Here is a 20,831-nt window from a genome sequence, read left to right as displayed (position 1 = left end):
TGTATTAGATATGTGCATGGGTAGTAAATATTATGAGTTCTTGCACATTCAAAAATGTTTCTATCTTGCTCTCACACTTAAGTAATAATTTGGCTAGGTAATCTTTTCAAGATCAAAATAATTTTCCTCACAACTTTGCAGCCACTACTCAATTGTGCTGTAGTATTCCAGTGTGTTATTGAGAATTCCAGGCCCAGTTTCATTCTATTGCTTTTTATTTTATTATCTTGTTTTGTTTTCTCTGTAAGCTTTTAAGCATTTTACTGTATTATTGGAATTGTGAAATTCCACCTGAATGTGTGTAGGCATGGATCTTTTCATACCTTTTGCTTTCTACTGGACAGGTTTTCAGCTTGAAAACTCAGAAGTTTCTTCATTTCAGAGGAATTTTCTTATATCATTGTATTGTATTGTATTGTATTGTATTTTAAATACTTTTGATTTTTATTGTTGTTCAAGTAGTTTTCTGGGTTTTCCTCTCATGCTTTCCCACCAACCAGCCTTCCCCACCTCCTGCCCATTTCTACCCACCTTGTTATTATCCGTGTGTCCTTTATAGTTGTTCTATTATGTTTTATTTTAAAAGTTGTTTCCTCTCTTGTATTTCTTTCTTCTCAAATTTCCATTAGACAAATATTGGACCACCTGACATTTCAGGTCTTGGTTTTTTCCCTTGTATTTTCCAGTATTTTGTTGTACATTGTTTAAGATTTACTTAGCTTTACCTTTCAAATTACTCATTTATTTTCACCTTTATCATTCTATTTGTTATCTGTTCATTAAAATTTTGCTTTCCACATTCATACTTATAATTTCTAGAAATTGTTATTGTTTGCTTTTTCCAGAGTAATCTTTTCTTTTTTATTTAGATTTTTATTTTTACTTTTTTGTTTATTTTTCATTATATTTTTTCCATTGCTATTTATCCCCCCATACCCTCTTCCATCTCTGTCCACTTCCCTCCCCAGTCACCATGTTGTCATCTGTATCCATGAGTTCTTTGTCTTTTTCGTTCCATCCCTCTACCCTCCCAGAGCAGTTAGTTCTTGTTTTAAGACTGTAATAGGAATCTGATTATCTCTGAGGGTATAAAGTTGAATTTTTGAAACTTTGTACAATTTTCTTGATTTATAGTTAAAGAACAAGAACAAAGAAAATTTCATTAATCAACTTAAATCTTTTTTACTATAGATTTTCACATTTTAATTTTAGGCTGTCTTAGTAGGATTAGAATATTTTCATTCTGTATCATGACTTACGTGGGGTGGTGGCATGTCAGAGAGAGGTTAGAGAGATGTTCTATATTTTCATACAGATGTATTTAGATTGAATATTTTCTCCACTGGTCATCTTTGTCAGTATCTTACCTTCAAGGAAGGCTTCTACTTCAAATGAAATTAAAATCTGCTTCAAGTTTGAGGCAGTTGAAGACCTATTGCCAAGCACATATTCCCAAGATTGCCTCCAAACTGCAGTCCCTGCTATGGAAAGTAGGATAGATCTTTAAGAGGTCCCTGGCAGGTGAGAGGCTGAATCCTTTATAAGGATTCATTAGACGTGCCAGGCTTATAGTGCAGCATCCCTCAAAGGAAAAGAAAATCTCTTTTTGAAATTTTATCTAGTAAAATACAACTCATCTTCCTTAAATTGTTTATTTTACCAGAGATGTTGAACTCATCATTTTGAAGTCTCTCTTGTCAACCTTACCATTGTGGGATATGCCTCGTATGCATATTTACTTGAAAACTATTTACTCCAGATTTAAACTAGGTTGCTAAGTAAGGGATAAAATAATGCTTGGTTCACTTCCAGCGAATCCATTTAGCTTTAAGGTGCTACAGTCCATGCTACAGCTTGTCTGTAGTGACAATCCAATACTAGAGTCAGATGGCAAGTGCATAGTTTATAAAAAGAGAGAAATTCCCCTGTGCCTAAGACACTTTTGCTATATAGTCGCATTGAAATTAAAAAAATATATTTATAGTAACAAAACTGAGAATCTTCCAAATATTATTGAGTGTAAAAAAACTAGTTTAAAAGCATAGATCAGTCAGTAAATGGGGAAAGAATAGTTTTTCTGATGAAAATGAAAGTATAGAAAATACTTTCTGAGGAAACTATATGAAAATGTTAACCATAGTTACCTCTGAATATTGAGTTTATGAATAACCTTTTCTATACTTTTAGAATTTATAGTAAAAGTGTACTGTTGTAACAATCACACATACAGTTTAAGGTTTTTTTAATATTAAAATATTTTAAATTAGAAAAACAAAAATTATAGGCCCTAGTTTGTTTTTTTTTTTAATAGCCTTTTTCTCATATGTAAAACATTCAGGTATAGTTTCTTCAACCACATCACCATTCTTCATATTTTTCATCTTTTTTCCAAATTCTTATCCTCTCTTTCTTAATCTGTCTTGAATACTGGCTTGTTCTCTTTCCTTTCTTAAAATCACTTGTCCAGTTTCTCTTTATCCCTTAATCTTAGTTCTGCATAACATCTTTTGTGCAATGGTTTTAATGTATTGTTACATAAAAGTTGAGAACTCTTCCACAGTTGGATTTTTCCTTTAGTCTTTTTCTTTCTCTACCCATTAAACCCAGTCTTCTAAAATATGTTGTATATTCCAGAATCTACCAGTTCTTCTTTCATATTTATTTCAGTTTTTCCATTTTCTCTCTTGACAAAATCTGCAAATTTTTTATGTGATCTAGAATTCAGAATTTTTTTCTCACACATTAAGAAATATACATGTTGCCCTGGCTGGCGTAGCTCAGTGAATTGAGCACGGGCTGTGAACCAAAGTATCGCAGGTTTGATTCCCAGTCAGGGCACATGCCTGGGTTGCAGGCCATAACCCCCAGCAACCGCACATTGATGTTTCTCTCTCTCTCTCTTTCTCCCTCCCTTCCCTCTCTAAAAATAAATAGATAAAATTAAAAAAATAAAAAAAGACCCAATTAAAAAAAAAGAAATATACATGTTTACATCATGACATGGTATTGTAAGAGGCTTAATCTTACTATCTACTCTACATCTGGGTATTTTCTATTTTCTAGTCTAGAGTGTTTTAGTTTGGGGATTTGGTAGTCATTTATTTTAAATCTGGTCCCAACCCAGTAATCTGATTTTATGACCCACCTATGAACCCCAACTTGCATTTTCCTGTCATTAAGTAGAAAAGAGTTTTAAAGTTTTTTTGTTTTTCTTTTCTTTCTTTCTTGTTTGTCTTTCTTCATCAATGTTAATGATACCCCCTTTATCTTGTTTACCCAAATGTTAGATATCATTATTTATATATTTCTACTATAGAGTTCCCTGTCAAAGTACTTACCTGATTTTGCCTCAATATTTTCTTTATTCATATTTCCTCTCCTCAAAATTTTTAACAGCCAGGTTGCCTATTCAATTCCTGGTTACAGTTTGATCCCCAACTGGGGTGTGTTCAAACCACATATATATATGTCTCTCCCTCTGTCTCCCTCCCTCCCTCCCTCTGTAAAAATCAGTGGAAACATGTTCTCAGGTGAAGAGTTAGGTTAAAGCTTCCTTCCTTCCTTGCTACTTACTGTTTGAGAAATGTGACACTTTACAAATCTCTGAAGTCTAAAAGACTTTATTGGAGCTATGTAAAATATTTGTTAAAGAAAATTGATATTTCTTCTACCTCGTGTCATTAAGAAACTCAATACTTTTTCTTTTAAGATACAGTATTTGACATGTGCTTTATTACAGGCAGTGAGATCACTCAAGGAGACAATAGAAGACTGTTGGGACCAGGATGCAGAGGCTCGGCTTACTGCACAGTGTGCTGAGGAGAGGATGGCTGAACTTATGATGATATGGGAAAGAAACAAATCTGTGAGCCCAACAGTCAATCCAATGTCTACTGCTATGCAGAATGAGCGGTAAGAACCAAGGGGGTCTGGCATCCATCAGTCAGTATTGAGAAACTGAGATGAAATAGAGAACAGGAAATAAATTCTCTTAAACCAGTCCAGTAGTACAGTGATTAACTCATCCAATCTAAAGTTGTACTTTTTCTTTCAATATTCCTGTTCTATTACGAAGATTTTGTTTGATATAAATGCAAGATGAAATCTGTGGAGTTTTAATATCTAAAGATGTAGAAAAAGAGGTTAGTTTTTCTCTTTTAATGCTCCAACTTCCCCACAATAACAAAGGTAAAATATTTTCATAGTTACAAAAGTATGTAAGTACTTCTATATATATTGTCATATTTATCCTTTGTTGTTATTATTCCTCCTTCCTCTGCTGTTTTGTTTGTTTGTTTGTTTAAAGGAAATGGAACCTATTACCTTGCCTATGTATCTAACCTGTTTCAATGGAGACTGTTGTTTCTAGACTTCTTATCCAATGCTCTTTCTTAGAGAATATACTACTACTACTTTCACATGAGAGCAGTGCATACGAGCTCTCCATCCCATCATGAGCATTATTTTATGAGACTTTTTTTTGCTAGAACTATGAATTTTGGTTCTAAATAAAAGGACTTTTTATTTTTGTAATATTTATTTTTAGAGAGATGGGGAGGGACCAAACCTGTAACCCAGGCACATGCCCTGACTGGGAATCAAACCAGTGACCTTTCGCTTAGCAGGAACATGCCCAACCAACTGAGCTACACCAGTCAGGGTTAAAAGGACTTTTAAAAAAAAATTCCTAAAACTTGGAACTTTCAGACTGGTGTTATTTGTGTTTCTTTTTTTCATGATTGGAGGAAAAGTGTTCCCACAAATTTGCCATTTTATCTAATACAAGTTAAAAATTTTCAGAAATGCATCAAGGAGAAAATTACCAGAAAAAAAATGAGATAAAAATACACTTGACCCTTGAATCATTTTCTGTGCTATTTCTATTGTTCTAATTTCTTTTTTTTTTAAGATTTTATTTATTTATTTTTAGAGAGGGAAGGGAGGGAGAAAGAGAGAGAGAGAGAAACATCAGTGTGTGGTTGCTGGGGGTCATGGCCTGCAACCCAGGCATGTGCCCTGACTGGGAATCGAACCTGCGACACTTTGGTTCACAGCCCGCGCTCAATCCACTGAGCTACGCCAGCCAGGGCGATTGTTCTAATTTCTAAGAATAATTTGTATTATGAACTATAAGTCCAAAATTGGGTTTACACTAGTTATGTTTAGGTTAAATTACCTTCAGTATATAAACTTTTATGCTTTCTTTATCAGCAAATCAAGGAAGGTAGAAAGTAGCAATTCTAAACATAAATTTTCTCACTTTACACATACCTAAGGATAGTCTTCAGCTTTCTGCTTTCTTCGTACCTTATCTTTGTATTATCTGTGTGTTCTAGTGTGCTATTTGTACCGACTCTCTAGTATGCTATTTGAGGTGGCTTAATCATAGTTCATGCTAGTCATTCCACTCTAGGTTTCATTGTATTGACTCTTACCCTCCATACCTCCTGAACTTCCTTTTCTTATGCAGTACATCAGCTTTTTACTTCTTCCTACCACTTCTTTTCACTCCCCTCATAACTTCATCAGTCTTTCTTTGTAGTACTTCCTCTCCTTTAGCTGCTGCTTTTCTCCTATAACACTTGCATCTATTAATATTCCCAGTGTTTATACTTTGATTGTTAAAGCTAACCCTGATCTTTATTTTAAATAACAAATATATTACATACAGTGTGATGCTCAAAAACCATCACTCTCAAGTTGTGCCAGTGACTGTGAAGAGCCCTTGATAACCGGAGAACATTTCTGAATCTTTGATCCTTTATCTGAGCGTCACATTCTGCATTATACTCTAAGCTCTAGGACTTTCATTGATGTGGCTCAGTCTACCCAGGAAGATACATTCCATTGATAGACTGTATCTCTTCATGGAAGCACTTTGAAACTACCTATTAGTTGTTACCATTTGGCCACTGGAACTTAATTGGTAACATTTGTTCAGTAGCACTATGTATCTAGAATTATGAGCATACAAAAGAAATATATGCCATGGGTCTGCCTCTCATGAAACTTTGTATCTGGTTGTACAAGTATACAATTCATAAAAATATATTTGGTAATGTTGTAAAACAATAGGAGAGATTTTTAAATAACTTCTATAAATCAAAATAATGAATAACTATAAAAATCACACCTAGATCTGCATATATTTTTCAGTAGGCTTAAATCATAAAATTAGCATTTAGTAAGTTGACACTTGATTATTTGATTAGAATTTTTAGTAACCTCTAGAATGATGTGGATTAGGAATAAAATAAAAAGCCCTTTCCTTTAAAATCAGAGATGTTAAACTTGGAGTCAGTTTGTCATAAATGTGCATTGTCAATATGTCATTTTTTTTCTTTCTTTAAGCAACCTTTCACACAATAGGCGTGTGCCAAAGATTGGCCCTTATCCAGATTATTCTTCTTCCTCATACATTGAAGACTCCATCCATCACACTGACAGCATTGTGAAGAATATTTCCTCTGAGCATTCAATGTCTAGCACACCTTTGACTACAGGGGAAAAGAACCGAAACTCCATTAACTATGAACGACAGCAAGCACAAGCTCGAATCCCCAGCCCTGAAACAAGTGTCACCAGCCTGTCCACCAACACAACCACCACAAACACCACTGGCCTCACTCCAAGCACTGGCATGACCACTATATCTGAGATGCCATACTCAGATGAAACAAATCTTCATGCCACAAATATTTCACAGCCAATTGGGCCAACCCCTGTCTGCTTACAGCTGACAGAAGAAGACTTGGAGACCAACAAGCTAGACCCAAAAGAAGTTGATAAGAACCTCAAGGAAAGTTCAGACGAGAATCTCATGGAGCATTCTCTTAAACAGTTCAGTGGGCCAGACCCACTGAGCAGTACCAGTTCTAGCTTGCTTTACCCACTAATAAAGCTTGCAGTAGAAGTGACTGGACAGCAGGACTTCACACAGGCTGCCAATGGCCAAGCATGTTTAATTCCTGATGTCCCACCTGCTCAGCTCTATCCTCTCCCCAAGCAACAGAACCTTCCTAAGAGACCTACTAGTTTGCCTTTAAACACCAAAAATTCAACAAAGGAGCCCCGTCTGAAATTTGGCAGCAAGCACAAATCCAATTTGAAACAAGTAGAAACTGGAGTTGCCAAGATGAATACAATTAATGCTGTAGAACCTCATGTGGTTACAGTCACCATGAATGGTGTGGCAGGTAGAAACCACAGTGTTAACTCCCATGCTGCTGCTGCTCAGTATGCCAATGGGGCAGTACCATCTGGCCAGACTGCCAACACAGTGGCACTTAGGGCCCAAGAAATGCTGCAGAATCAATTCATTGGTGAGGATACCAGGCTGAATATTAACTCCAGCCCTGATGAACATGAACCTTTATTGAGGCGAGAGCAACAGGCTGGCCATGATGAAGGTGTTCTGGATCGTCTTGTGGACAGGAGGGAACGTCCACTGGAAGGTGGCCGAACTAATTCTAATAACAACAACAGTAATCCATGTTTAGAGCAAGTTGTTCTTGCACAGGGTGTTCCAAGCACAGTAGCAGATCCTGGACCATCAAAACCCAGAAGAGCACAGAGGCCTAATTCTTTGGATCTTTCAGCCACAAATGTTCTTGATGACAGTGGTTTGCAATGTAAGTGGACAGGGTCATGTAATTTCTCCTGCTTGTCTGTTTGGACCATTTAAGTAACTACTTAGATAGAATCAGATTGTGTTGCAACTAGCAATTTTTTATTTTTACCACTTTTAGAAATAAGCCATTTGGCTGGGCCTCAAAAGTAATTAGACTATTGTAAAGAAAAAAGTAATTCTTTTGTTGTCGATAATTAAAAAGTCAGTATCACAATAGAATAAGTACCAATGTAATATGTACTTTATGTAGCTGCTGATTTGCAATGCAACTCATATTTGCTATGAATGGTTAAGATAAATAGATACTCAACAATTATAACCTCCAAGTAAAATGATGTCAGTATAAGTTTTGAAAGTTTGTTGAGCATATTAATATCTATTAAATACACATTTAGATTTTATCAGACTTAATAAATCTGAAAAGTCCAGAGAAAATTCAGAGAAGTTACTATAAAATTGCTGTTGGTTTTTTTATTATTGTTTTTTCCCAAGAATTATATGTTGAGTCTCTCATGTGACTATAGCACTGTGTTATGGGCCCCCTAACAACTTAAACAAATAACTTGATACTTGGTTTCTGGCCCTAAAAGGATACTTGGAGAGCTCAACAGAATCTGTAACAGTGGTCATTACACAAAATAATTTCTCTTTTAGACAGACAGTACTTACAGGGAAAAACAAAGCCATGTTTTATGGTTGTTGTCAAAGACTACAGAATGGGCTGAAAGGGATTATTCAGCTCTCAAAAACTGATCAGTAGAATCTAGCCTCTTGCTTGAGTGGTTTGTATTATAGACTGCTTCACCTATGGTGGGCTCCAGATCAGTAAAATGTCTTGTCAGATGGGAAGAGGGAATTACTAGAAAATTTGTATTCTAGAATTCAGGTAATTCTTCTGTAAAATATCATATGCCAAGTGCCTTTATAATTTCATTCACTTTGAGCATTAAGTTGAATGATTAAATGCATTTTGCCAAGTTAGGATTGCTACCAGTAACCAAAAGATTAGAGAGTACAGCTGAGAGCTTTGAATTTTCTCCTCTGTTTTTGCTTTTTGTGGTTTTTAGATATTTTCTTCTTTGCCCTATAGAATAATTTAACTGCTTATAAAAACACTGGGCTTCAAGAGTCTCAAAAATAAGTTATTTAATTTTTGCCTAGGAAAATATTGTCTGTTATCATCAATTTCAAGAAATGTTCATTAGCACCTCCTACAGACATTAGTTTGACCTGTTCTTGAGTTGTAATCCTAACTTTTTACTTTTTAATGGTTTCTTTATATAATAGTTCATTCTTCTATACTTTTTTTTTTTTAGTAGGTGAGTCAACACAAGATGGCAAAACAGGATCTGGTGAAAAGATCAAGAAACGTGTGAAAACTCCTTATTCTCTAAAGCGGTGGCGCCCTTCCACCTGGGTTATCTCCACTGAACAACTGGACTGTGAGGTCAACAACAATGGCAGTGACAGAGCAGTTCATTCCAAATCTAGCACCGCTGTTTACCTTGCAGAAGGAGGCACTGCTACAACCATGGTGTCTAAAGATATAGGAATGAACTGTCTGTGAAATGTTTTCAGGCCTATGGAGTGAAATTATTTTTTGCATCATTTAACACGCAGAAGACTTTTTTTTTAAAAACTGCTTTATCTTCCTGTTAGTACCCCTCCCACCCCTACAGTAAGGACTTGCTTTAAATAGATTTCAGCTATGCAGAAAATTTAGCTTATGCTTCCATATTTTTTAATTTTGTTTTAAGTTTTGCACTTTTGTTTAGTCTCGCTAAAGTTATATTTGTCTGTTATGACCACAGAATTATATGTGTGTGTATCAAAAGTGGTCTCAAAATATTTTTTTAAGAAAAAAAGCAAAAACAATGTATTACTGATAATCAGTTTGAAACAGTTTCTAAAGGTCATTAAAACAGAAGCAGATTAAGACAGGTTTGACTTCAGTGGTGTCTGGTATCCATATTTTATTTCTGGGCACAAGCTAGTTTATTTTATATGTTGTTATGTTCCTAACATATTATCTGTTGAACATTCTTTTCCCTTGTGTTTTGTTTGAATGTGCAATAGTCTGTAGGCCACAAATAAGCTTTCTTGTAAGCTCTCTTCCTAATAGAGCACACACTCTTCCAAAATATGAACATTTTTCTCCCCCAAACTTCTGTCAGGTCTGCTCTATGACTGTGAGTTTTGCAGAAGAGAAACCTGATTTTTTGCTTTCTCTCTCCTTATGAAAAATGCAGAAACATTGTCTCAAAGGGCTGTAAAGATGGAACTACCAAACCTAATCTGAAATGCTTTTAACCTTCCAAATCCTAAACATTTCCTTCCAGGCATTTTAATAAACATATTTGGTTCTGGTTTTGGAAGTTTATAAGAGAGCATAGAACAAAATAGAAGTCAAATATTAACCTTTTCTCTTTTATTTTATTTTTATATGTATGTTATATTTCATTTTCATTTATTTAAGAAGCACATTTTTATCAGAAAACTTATATAGCTATACTTATATGGAATTTTTAAGTAGGTAGATGGTTAAGGCAATATAGTGTTATATCCTTTATTCTCTGAGTAAGCAATCTTTGACTCAAATAAAATTACATTTCCTGTTTAAAATAACTTCAAAAGTAATCCATAGTTTTGATCCTGTAGTGTCTTTATATCCTCTTCCCAAGCAAAGCCTGGTGACTGTCTGAAAAAGATTCCTCTCCTCTTCCCATGACCTAAAACACTGTGTGGAAAAAATCATTCGACTGGCGTGCGAGATCCCTGCGAAAGGAAGGATTGCTGCCAAACCTGTCATCTTTGAGCAGCTGGAGACTTACCTCTCTCTTCTCAAAACTGTTTTTTTACTACTCCTATTTTCCTAATTTCTCCTTTTGCCAATATTCACATGATTTTTTGATATATGAGCAGCATTTATTATTTATATTATATTGGAATATACCTTTTAGTGATAACATGTTATGTATCCTTCAAGTCATACTTTTTTAAAGCTTCTTTTGCTTCTTCATTACTCATAATCTTCTCTAAAACAACAACCTCTGCGTGTTTTTTTTTGAAATAAAGCACTTTATGTCAAGTAAGGGACTTTTTTTATAAGCACAAATTATTTTCTATCAATTTGCAAACAGTGATAATCTTATTTTTTACAGATTCTTGGAGTACTTGGTACTCATTATCTAATTAAGTTCTAGGACTTCTCTGGGGGATAAAAAGCTAAGAGAAAAACAAAAATCCCCTGAAAAATATTTTCTTACTCATATTCCTCTGTCATCATTTAGTCAAAAACAGCCTATATTTCCAAATTTGCTGTCCAAAATACTTAGGACTTATAGATAAAAGCCTTCTTTTGTTTGCCATCTGCTAGAATCTTGAGTTAGATATTGTAGCACTTAGCTTGTATTCAGCTAGATTGCTGAACACAGTTTTGAATTCTTAGCTAAGATTCTTTTATTAATGCCCAGTATTTCCACCTTTTATGTTTTATTGGCCCTTATTTTGATTCAGAACTTTAATATATGTTCAATCTTCTGGCATAAAATGTTTTCCATTTAGTTAACTATTTTATCACATAACAAATTATTCATATTTTTCCCAGTAAATTTTCACTTAGTTTCCTTGACTTTCAGTGTGTATTTCAGGATATTATTTTCAAACATTTATAGGACATCTTTGAATAAAAATAAATGATAGTCCTCCAATTAGAAGCACTGAGGGTAAGTGACCATTTGAGATCTAACTGATTTTTTCCTCACAGAGGAAGAGTTATGTTTCATTCTACTATACTTTGTATTTGGGCCACTTGATTATAAGTTTTCCAACATTTTTTGATGTTTAGTAATAAAATACTTTTAAAAATTAATGTACCAAATTTAAAGAACTCCTTATAGTATCCCATTTAATGCAAACATGTTTAAAATGAATAATTTCTTCCCCAGTTTTTTAGTAGACTCTTAAAAAAATAGTAAAGTATAAATCATTTTAATAAATTTTAAATTAAATTGTACATCAGACTGATTTAATTTTAGAATCTGTTTATAATATACAAACACGCAAAATTACTTAAAATACTTGCCAATTTTATTCATTTAATAATGTTTCTTAAAGCTAATGATTTAAAACTGCTATCACAATATTTTGCATGTATAAAAACATTCGATTCCTTTTGAATAAAAGGCTATTAATGAAAAACATTAAATTAATTTGTAAGAGAGTATTACAACCTTCAAAGTATAATAATAGATAATCAAAGTCTAATATTCCCTTAACTATTGTAATTGTACACCACAACGTAGCCACTGAAAAATCTTGATTTGAATTGTGTTTAGACAAAAATGATTTAATTATTCATAAAAATGTTTCCCATTTTTAGATGCATAATTGGGGGGGGGGAGCCCTAATATCATAAAAAAGTTTTGGGAAGATGCAGGAGTGAAATGTCCTAATTGACCATTTGTTGTATGCTGAATGTTGGGTTATACAAACACTATCTTTTAGTTCTCACAGCAACCATGGAAGGATTATAGTTAATATGCCCTGTTTACTGATGAGCAAACTGAAGCGAGGAGAAACTAAGCAGTTTGCCCTAGGTCAACATCTGGTAATAGACAAAGATAGATTTTAACCTAGGTTTGCCTCTCTCCACATCTCTCATCCATACCATATAGCCTACATACTGTATGAAAATATGTATAATGTACTGACATTTTGTAAGAAATCTAGTCATTATACTCCAGCACAATTGGGGCTTGTATATAAGCCAAATCCAGATACCTTAATGACTTTAAAAGTTAGGCAGCCATAGAAGGTATATAGATTTATCTATGCTGATTGTTGCTTGAGAAATAATGACTAATTCAAGACAAAATTCAATCCCTTATCTGCCATCATGATCTTAAAATCATTTCACTTCTCTTCACTCATAACATTCTTATATTGAATAACTAAGGTAAAGTAAATGTTAAGGGTAAAGTGAAGGTGGCTTATAGGAACAGAGACTTTTTCATAAATCGATTCCATACTTGATTTGGAGGAATTAGTTTAACATGGACTTTCAGTTTCATCAGTCCTTTGACTCCATCTTGAAAATTTCTGCTTTTACTGACTTTGGAAAATTTTACTAATCCAGAAAACAAATTGAGGTGGATGTAAGAAGGATACAAGGATAATGTCCTTCTAATAAAGCAATTTGTATTATTTCCTTACATGTATCTGCATGCTTCAGAAAATGTACATTGGTTTTGAATGTGAAAACAAAGAAAGGTAGGAACACTTAAATATGTGTTTCAGTGGGAATTACCACAAAATTTGATGAGTGTTTTTATTTAAAATATTTTCAAATTTAGCTTCTAAAGCCATATGGCATACCTGGTAGGCTGAAGCTATATACTGTCCATTCTCTGTAAACCTCTCTTTTCAAAGTCATTTAAAATAGAAATATACTTTAATAAACTTTTTGTTTCTTTTTTCATATTTATAGAAAAGAATATTTAATTGGAGGTAGTTCCTAAAATTTGAGATTCCTTATATTTCTATACAACTTTTAAATATTTATGTTGAACTTATTACCAGTGAAGTACAGGCAATTACATTAATTATTCAGATTGCTTTATATATTACTTTCTCTCCCAAGCTACTCCTTAAAGTTACAATCAACATTAGTTGATTATCTAGACCAGTTAACTCTAGAAATTGCATAACATTCCCGCATATACCCCAGAAGTCTTTTCAGACTAGGATATTCCTAAATATTCATACCTTTTACTGTCAGTTTGCTCTTCAGTAGATATTGCATTTTAACTTTTAGATTCTGAACTTTGCAAACTTTAGCCAAAACTACCTTGCATGACCATTCCTAAATATAGTCCCTGATTAAATAAATCTGGCAGATCACAGTTGAGTTAGTTACACAAACGTTACTATCAAAAGAAGGCTTTTTTACAGGTTCCCAGATTAAACTAATAGAAGACATGGTTCTGTAGTGCACCTAAACATTACTTTTCTTCAATCACATCTTAGTTTGTGTCTGATTTATTCTATCCCTTGGTTATGTGACTCACAATCTTCTGTATCAGGAAAGTTTTCTTTCCTATCTATTCTGCTTCTCTCCTGTTTTCATTTATACCCATTTCTCTTATCCAGTAGTAAAAACAAAAAAAGCCATAGGCTATCCTCTTCAACATTGTATTCTTCCATATGCTTCAGGCTTCTCAGTCCTTCAGTCTCAGTTCTTCAGACAAAATTGTTTTAGTTTCTTTAGCATTTTATCCTCAGTCCTATTTTAATAATTTTATATTTAAGAACACTAAAATTATAGGTTATGTTATATTCAAATTTATTATTCTGGTTAATAGTTCAATAAGATAGAACTGAGAATTAGGATGTTACCATTTGACAATGGAGCCATCAAATTGTCAGCAAATCACCTAATTTTGTATCATCTAACATTTTCTGTTAAATTGTTGAGTTTTAGATTTTATATTCTAATTAGTTATAACTAAAAAGCCATGCATACAGAATTGTATATCATTTCATCTATATTGCAGCAAGCTTAGCATTATGATTGAGCCACATAAAACGTGTTTTACATATTTATTTGTATCAAATATTAAACACAAAGTGCAACATTAACTTTCAAAAGCAAATCCTACAATAATCAGGTATTATCTATGAACATTTTTGCAGACCACTTTTGAAATACTTATCATTGTTTTGCAACATAGACTAGACCATAACAGCTTTCATTTAATTCTTAAGTGACTGGTTAAAGTTGAGTGTTTGTGAATATAAAGTAAAATTTAGGATTTTATCTCATGGCTGATGCATTTGAAAGTAAATATGTAAGAAGAATTTATGCTGTGTATTAAAATTATGCCCAAAATAAATCTATCATATCTTAAAAATTCCAATTCTGTTATTACTTGATGTTTGTAGTGTTATTATTAAACATGTGACAGTCATATTTTTAGACTTATTTTGAAACCCAGATTTTAAAATCTGAGTAAGAGAGGAGGAATCTTTAGAAACAAATCACATCATTAGAGTGCCCAGTTTATGACTGAATTTTAAAGCAAATAACTTTTAAACTACAACTTGGTTTTTTGTTGTTTTAAAAGGTAATATGTTTTATTTTTATGTTATTTGTACTTTTAAGATTTCAGAAACATCTTCCTGTTTAGACTCACTCTAAAGACATAATATTACTTAAAAACTCAGGGCCCCTTTCATCCCTTTGCACATTGCAAAACTTCAACTAGTAGTAAACAAACACTTAGATCCAGTTGATTATTTAAAGTGCTTATTGTACACACAGTTCATTTAATGTTTCATATTATAATTTTACTTAATTTACATAGACACAATATCATTAAGCAGAAAAACATGCCCAGTTCTACAATTACTGAAGAGAGATGGAAATGATTCAACTACTTGGCTACATGTAGCACCATATTTAGGTCTTAGAATTGAAGCACCATCCTCAAACCATTCATGTTCTTTGGTCAAATGGTTGTACATGATGGGACAAATTATTTTATTTTATTTTTTTAATGGAAGAACTTAGTAAGGTAGTTCCTCTGAGATAACGTCTTCTCAGGAGGTAATTTAACATTATAAAACTCTTCTAAAAGTGAATTGTTGAGTTTGTGGCTTTAGTAACAGCTTAGGTGATTTTGAGAAGGTAACTTATGATAACCTATTTATCCCATTGTTAGAGCCAAATGAAATTTTTCTTTAAAAGGTAAGTTCAGGCCCCAAATTGGTATGGTATATACTTAAAATCCTAGCAGTAAAGTTATTTGTAACCAGTCTCTTGTCTCAGGCTCTCCACCTTATTACCAATCCTTGTAAATGTGGTAGGGAAACACATTTTAAAAAAATTTTAACAATAAGAGAAAACTAAATTACTAAAAGATGCAATTCAAAGATAGGTCCTAGTTTAACATTGAATTGCTTGGCTTCTGTGGCTTCTCTTTTTCTGGTCACATTTATTTATTTAAACAGTTTTTTTATGCCTTGTTGTCATGGAGATTATATTGTATAAGTGTTCGTATAAGCTGGAATCATCCTTAATCTTCTGTTGATAGTTTTCAAATGAAGATAAGTGAATAATTGTAAAATACACTAACTTGGGGTATTGTAGCTGGAACACGGAGATGTGTAGCTGCCATGCTTTTCTGAACAGACATGAGAGATAAGCTACAGAGTATTCATTTCTGAGGATGCTTTTCTGGAATAAGAAAGGCTGAAAAATATTGTCAGTTCCTCAGAACCCTCTTTCTTGTTAACGGGTATCTTTTGTTGGTGTGTTTTTCTCTTACATTACAGATAAAATATCATATATGGATTTATGAATAATTTCAGTTATTTTGCTTTTGTATAGCTGTCTGAGACCTTGCTATGCTGTATAAGTTGTGTTTGATGGGTCAGTGTATGAAATAAAGCAAATCACTTTTCTTTTGTATTATCTATGGATGCCACTATGAAAGCTGACATTAAGCCACTAAAGAGTTTTCTATGAATAATTGTAAGTAATGCTTTGATATATATAAACCTAAACAAAAAGATTGTATTGATATAGAGACATTGGAGAAGGAGATTTTAAGACAGTTCTTTAGGTTTAAAAAAGGCTTGCTGTAAATGGTGCATTATTCCATTTATTAAAGATCATATTAATGACAACAGTAATCGTATCTGTTGATTTTATGATGTCACCAGAAATTATGATTGATAGTGTAATATTCTAGGTATTTTGCGTAAAGATATTAAATGTTCTAATATGACTTTTCATTGTTCAGTGTGATACATCAAAAAAATCAACTGACATTACAGTAACAGTTATACACCTACTATATGCCAGACACTGTCTTAGTTATTTCTCCCAGTAATCATATTGAATACATATTACTGTCCTCATTTTATACATTTAAAAACTGTGGCTGAGAGAGATTAAATACATTGTTCAAAGCCACAGAACTGTTAAAAATGAGATTCTAATGTATTTTCCATTTTGCCTTGAACTACAGTTTTCAGTCTCTGGTTATGGCATGAGAAACTCAAAAATGAAAATGGCTCAGTGGTAGTATCTAAGAACTTGAAGCAACCTGAAGTTACTGAAAAGCTCCCAGGTACAAAAACAATGGTCTCTATGGGCCTAACATTCTGTTCATGCTTCACATCATTAAATAATCTTTTTAGTTAGATCTTTGTATTTTCAGGAGGCCTTGTTAAAATGGGATAAGAGTTTTTGACTCTATGTTAATTCAGTGTATTAACAAAGTGTCCTGGAGTAGAATCCTATGTCCATCCATAGGACAACCATGATTGAAGAGTACTAGATCACTTAACCTAGATGCGAAAAGAATTTTTGCTTGAGGAAAACCATAGCCTACTTCCATTGGCTCTGTGTCACCTTAAATAACATTTTAGAGATAATAGATTTGGGATACCTTTTTCCTTTTGATTCACATTCCAAATCTTACAATGTATAGTATGTTATAGGGTACCATTGTAATTCTGTACAGAACCTACTATGGTCATATTTAAGATGGTAATTAAATGTCCTTACAGAAAATATGATGACCAGGAAAATATGTGTAACAATGACCTGTTGATTGTTTCAATAACCACAAGTAAAATTATTCTTATTTGCACCTGTGCCCATCTGATTCATCTTCCAAGTTAACATTCTTCTTTTCAAAGGACTAATTTAAGCTAGTGATTAATATTCCTCTTTACTGTCTACTGTTTTTCAAATTAAAGGCCAAATTCTATATTTGGGTGGCTTTCACTTTATTGGTATAATATATTATTACTTTTTAAAAATTGAATCATTATTGTTGCATTGATATAAAAATGTATATGATTCCTGCCCTTCCCTTCACCCCCAGGAACTTAAATCATCCTGTGGAGGAAAGAAGGCCTACCCAGGAAATGGTTACATCCCAACAAGATGACATGTAAGTGCCCAGATAAGTGACAAGCTAAATATTCAATATATGTTTGAAGAGCCAAAGAAGACTTCAGTGAGGAAATGATTATTGAGCAGGATCTTGAAAGGACAAGTGGGATTTCAATAGGAAAAGTGAAGGCAGAATATTTGAAGTGACCAGAGATAAAGGAGTATAGGGACTGGAAATAAAGTAGAACAAGTAAGTCCAAACAGGTAATTAGACTTTTGAAAGCCAGATCCAGATGTCTAGACTTACTGTCATAGACAGTAGGGAGACAAAAGTTTCTTAGAAGGGAAGGACCTTGATAGAGGTAATTTGAAGTTTACACTGACAGACGTGCATGATAGATTTAGAAAGGAGAGCAAATGTGTGGGGTCACAAGAGAAACTGCAAATGAAAAGCAATTTGCATTGTGACCAATAAGTTCCTTTCTCAGAGGTGCATCCAAAAACTTGGGACTTCCAGCCAAGATAGAGGCATAGGTAGACACACTGTGCCTCCTCCCACAACCAAAAGAAGGACAACAACAAATTTCAAAACAAAAAATAACCAAAACTGACAGAAAATTGAACTGTATGGAAGTCCAACAACCAAGAACTTAAACATTTATCCAGACTGGTAGAGGGGATGGAGATAGGCTGCTGGGTGGAGAGGACTTGCAGCAAGGCAGCAGATGGAGGACCAGGGCAGGCAAGGGGGTGGCTGGCAGACTGGGCAAGGTGGTGGCTTGTGGACTGGATGGTCCCACATTTGTGTGCAGATAAACTGGGAGGAACAACTGGGGAGCAAGACAGGGTTCAACCCAGGGTTCCTGTGCAGGGAAATAAAGCCTCAAAGCCTCTGACAGAAAACACCTGCGGGGGTTGAGGCAGCAGCAAGAGAAACTCCCAGCCTCACAGGAAAGTTTCCTGGAGGGATCCACAGGGTCCTAGAATGTACACAAAGCCCACCCACCCAGCAATCAGCACCAGAAGGTCCCAATTTGATTGTGGGTAGCAGGGGAAGTGACTGAAAACAGGCAAGAGCAGAGCAAACAGCACTGTTCCCTCTCAGACCCCTCCCCTACATACAGGGTCACTTGGGTTGTGTGTGACCTGGGTTGCATTGCCCTGGTGAACACATAAGGCTCCACCCCTTGCTATGTAACAGGCGCACCCAGATACCCCCCCCCCCTTAAATGACCCAATGAAAGAAAAATTCAAAGCTCCAAAAAAAATACAACTAAGCAACAAAAAGATAGGCAACCTATCATATGCACAGTTCAAAACACTGGTTATCAGGATGCTCCAGGTACTCACTGGGTACTTCTACAGCATAAAAAAGATCCAGGCAGCAAGGAAGGTTTCATTATGTGGAATAAAGAAAACTCTACAGGGAACCAACAGTGAGGGGAAGGCAACCAGGACTCAAATCAAGGGTTTGGAGCAGAAGGAAGAAAGAAACATTCAACCAGAACAGAATGAAGAAACAACTCAAAAAAATGAGGAGAGGCTTAGGAACCTCGAGGACATCTTTAAATGTTTCAACATCCGAATCATAGGGATGCCAGAAGGAGAAGAGGAAGACCAAGAAATTGAAAACTCCCTGGCTGGCGTAGCTCAGCGGATTGAGTGCAGGCTGCGAACCAAAGCATCACAGGTTCGATTCCCAGTCAGGGTACATGCCTGGGTTGCAGGCCACGGCCCCCAGCAACCGCACATTAATGTTTCTCTTTTTCTCCCTCCCTTCCCTCTCTAAAAAATAAATAAAATCTTAAAAAAAAATAAAAGAAATTGAAAACTTATTTGAACAAATAATGAAGGAGAACTTCCCCAATATGGCAGAGGAAATAGACTTTCAGGGCGTCCAGAAAGCTCAGAGAGTCCCAAGGAAGGTGGACCCAAGGAAGCACACACCAAGGCACATCATGATTACATTAGCCAAGATTAAAGATAAGGAGAGAAACTTAGAGGCAGCAAGAGAAAAGGAGACAGTTACCTACAAAGGAGTTCCCATTAGACTGTCAGCTAATTTCTCAAAAGAAACCTTGCAGGCAAGAAGGGGCTGGAAAGAAGTATTCCAAGTCATCAAAGGCAGAGACCTACATCCAAGATTGCTCTATCCAGCAAAGTTGTCATTTATAATAGAAGGGCAGATAAAGTGCTTCCCTGATAAGGTCAAGTTAAAGAAGTTCATCATCACCAAGCCCTTATTATATGAAATATTAAAGGGATTTATCTAAGAAAAAGAAGATAAAAATATGAACACTAAAATGACAACAAACTCACAGCTATTAACAAACAAACCTAAAAAAAAAAAAGTAAGCAAACAGAACAGGAACAGAATCACAGAAAAAGGGATCACATGGAGGGTTAGCAACAGGGAAGTGGGAGGAGGAGAGGGGGAAAAGGTACAGAGAATAAGTAGCATAGATGGTAGGTAGAAAATAGATGGGGGGAGGTGTTAAGAATAGTACAGGAAATATAGAAGCCAAAGAACTTATATGTATGACCCATGGACATGAACTAAAGTGGGGGAATGCAGGTGGGAGGGGGTGTGCAGGGTGGAGGGGAATAAAGGGGGAAAAATGGGACAACTGTAATAGCATAATCAATTATATTAAAAATATATAAATAAAGTCTTAAAACTTTTTTGAACACCTAATGTGTAGTAAGAACTGTAGGACATAAAGATACAGTCCAACCCTCAAGTTGTTCGAGGTAGATTTGGAGAAAATTATAGTACAGATATTAAGTATTGTGACAGAGTGAAAGGTCAGAGTGTTATGGAAGTTCATGGCAAGGACACCTAATCCAAATTCGTGAGTCGGAGGCAATTTCCCCTTTTTGAGGTAATTTTCCTAATTCTTAAAATATGAGTAGGAATTAGTTGAGAGATGAGCAGTGGCCCTCTAAACAGAAGTTGCAACACTCACAAAGTTCTAGAGGCCTGAGAGGGTGGAGCTTTTTCAAGGGGATGGGAGGATGTTGGTTAAGAGTAGAATTTGAGAGGCTAAAGGAAAGTATGGAAAGAGATGACCCAGAGGAACCTAGATGATTCAGATGTGACTATGTCACAGAAGGGCTTGCATACTATGCTAAGAGTTTGGATTTATTCTGGAAGTCAATGAAAGAATTAAACAGGGGGTTTCAAATTAGGTAACTCAGCAGGTAGTATGCAAAGATGGATTGAGGGGGAGTTAAATATAGAAACATGGAGGCTAGTATTGTATTGAGAAAAGATAAGGAGAGCTTGAACCAAGG

At 34.7% G+C, this 20,831-nt stretch overlaps 1 protein-coding gene across 4 annotated transcripts in view; it reads left to right on the top strand.

Annotated features, from left to right (window-relative positions):
• Window positions 1-17,949, top strand: part of BMPR2 (bone morphogenetic protein receptor type 2) — a 144,214-nt gene extending 126,265 nt beyond the window's left edge. Inside the window, exons 11-15 of one of the 4 annotated variants that reach the window (XM_036023049.1) lie at window positions 3,740-3,912; window positions 6,352-7,631; window positions 8,947-8,949; window positions 16,663-16,764; window positions 17,527-17,949. In XM_036023049.1, coding sequence (XP_035878942.1) covers window positions 3,740-3,912; window positions 6,352-7,631; window positions 8,947-8,949; window positions 16,663-16,764; window positions 17,527-17,534 — 1,566 coding nt within the window. In that variant the 3' untranslated portion in view covers window positions 17,535-17,949. Of the gene's footprint in view, window positions 1-3,739; window positions 3,913-6,351; window positions 7,632-8,946; window positions 16,321-16,662; window positions 17,100-17,526 lie in introns of those variants that run through there. The other 3 variants (XM_036023048.1, XM_036023050.1, XM_028510586.2) reach the window with 3 other exon arrangements.
• The last annotated feature ends 2,882 nt before the right edge of the window (window positions 17,950-20,831 follow it).

Source organism: Phyllostomus discolor, chromosome 4 (genome assembly GCF_004126475.2).
Source record: "Phyllostomus discolor isolate MPI-MPIP mPhyDis1 chromosome 4, mPhyDis1.pri.v3, whole genome shotgun sequence".
In the NCBI taxonomy this organism is placed as follows: Eukaryota; Metazoa; Chordata; class Mammalia; order Chiroptera; family Phyllostomidae; genus Phyllostomus; species Phyllostomus discolor.
This window is presented reverse-complemented; position numbering and strand designations above follow the sequence as displayed.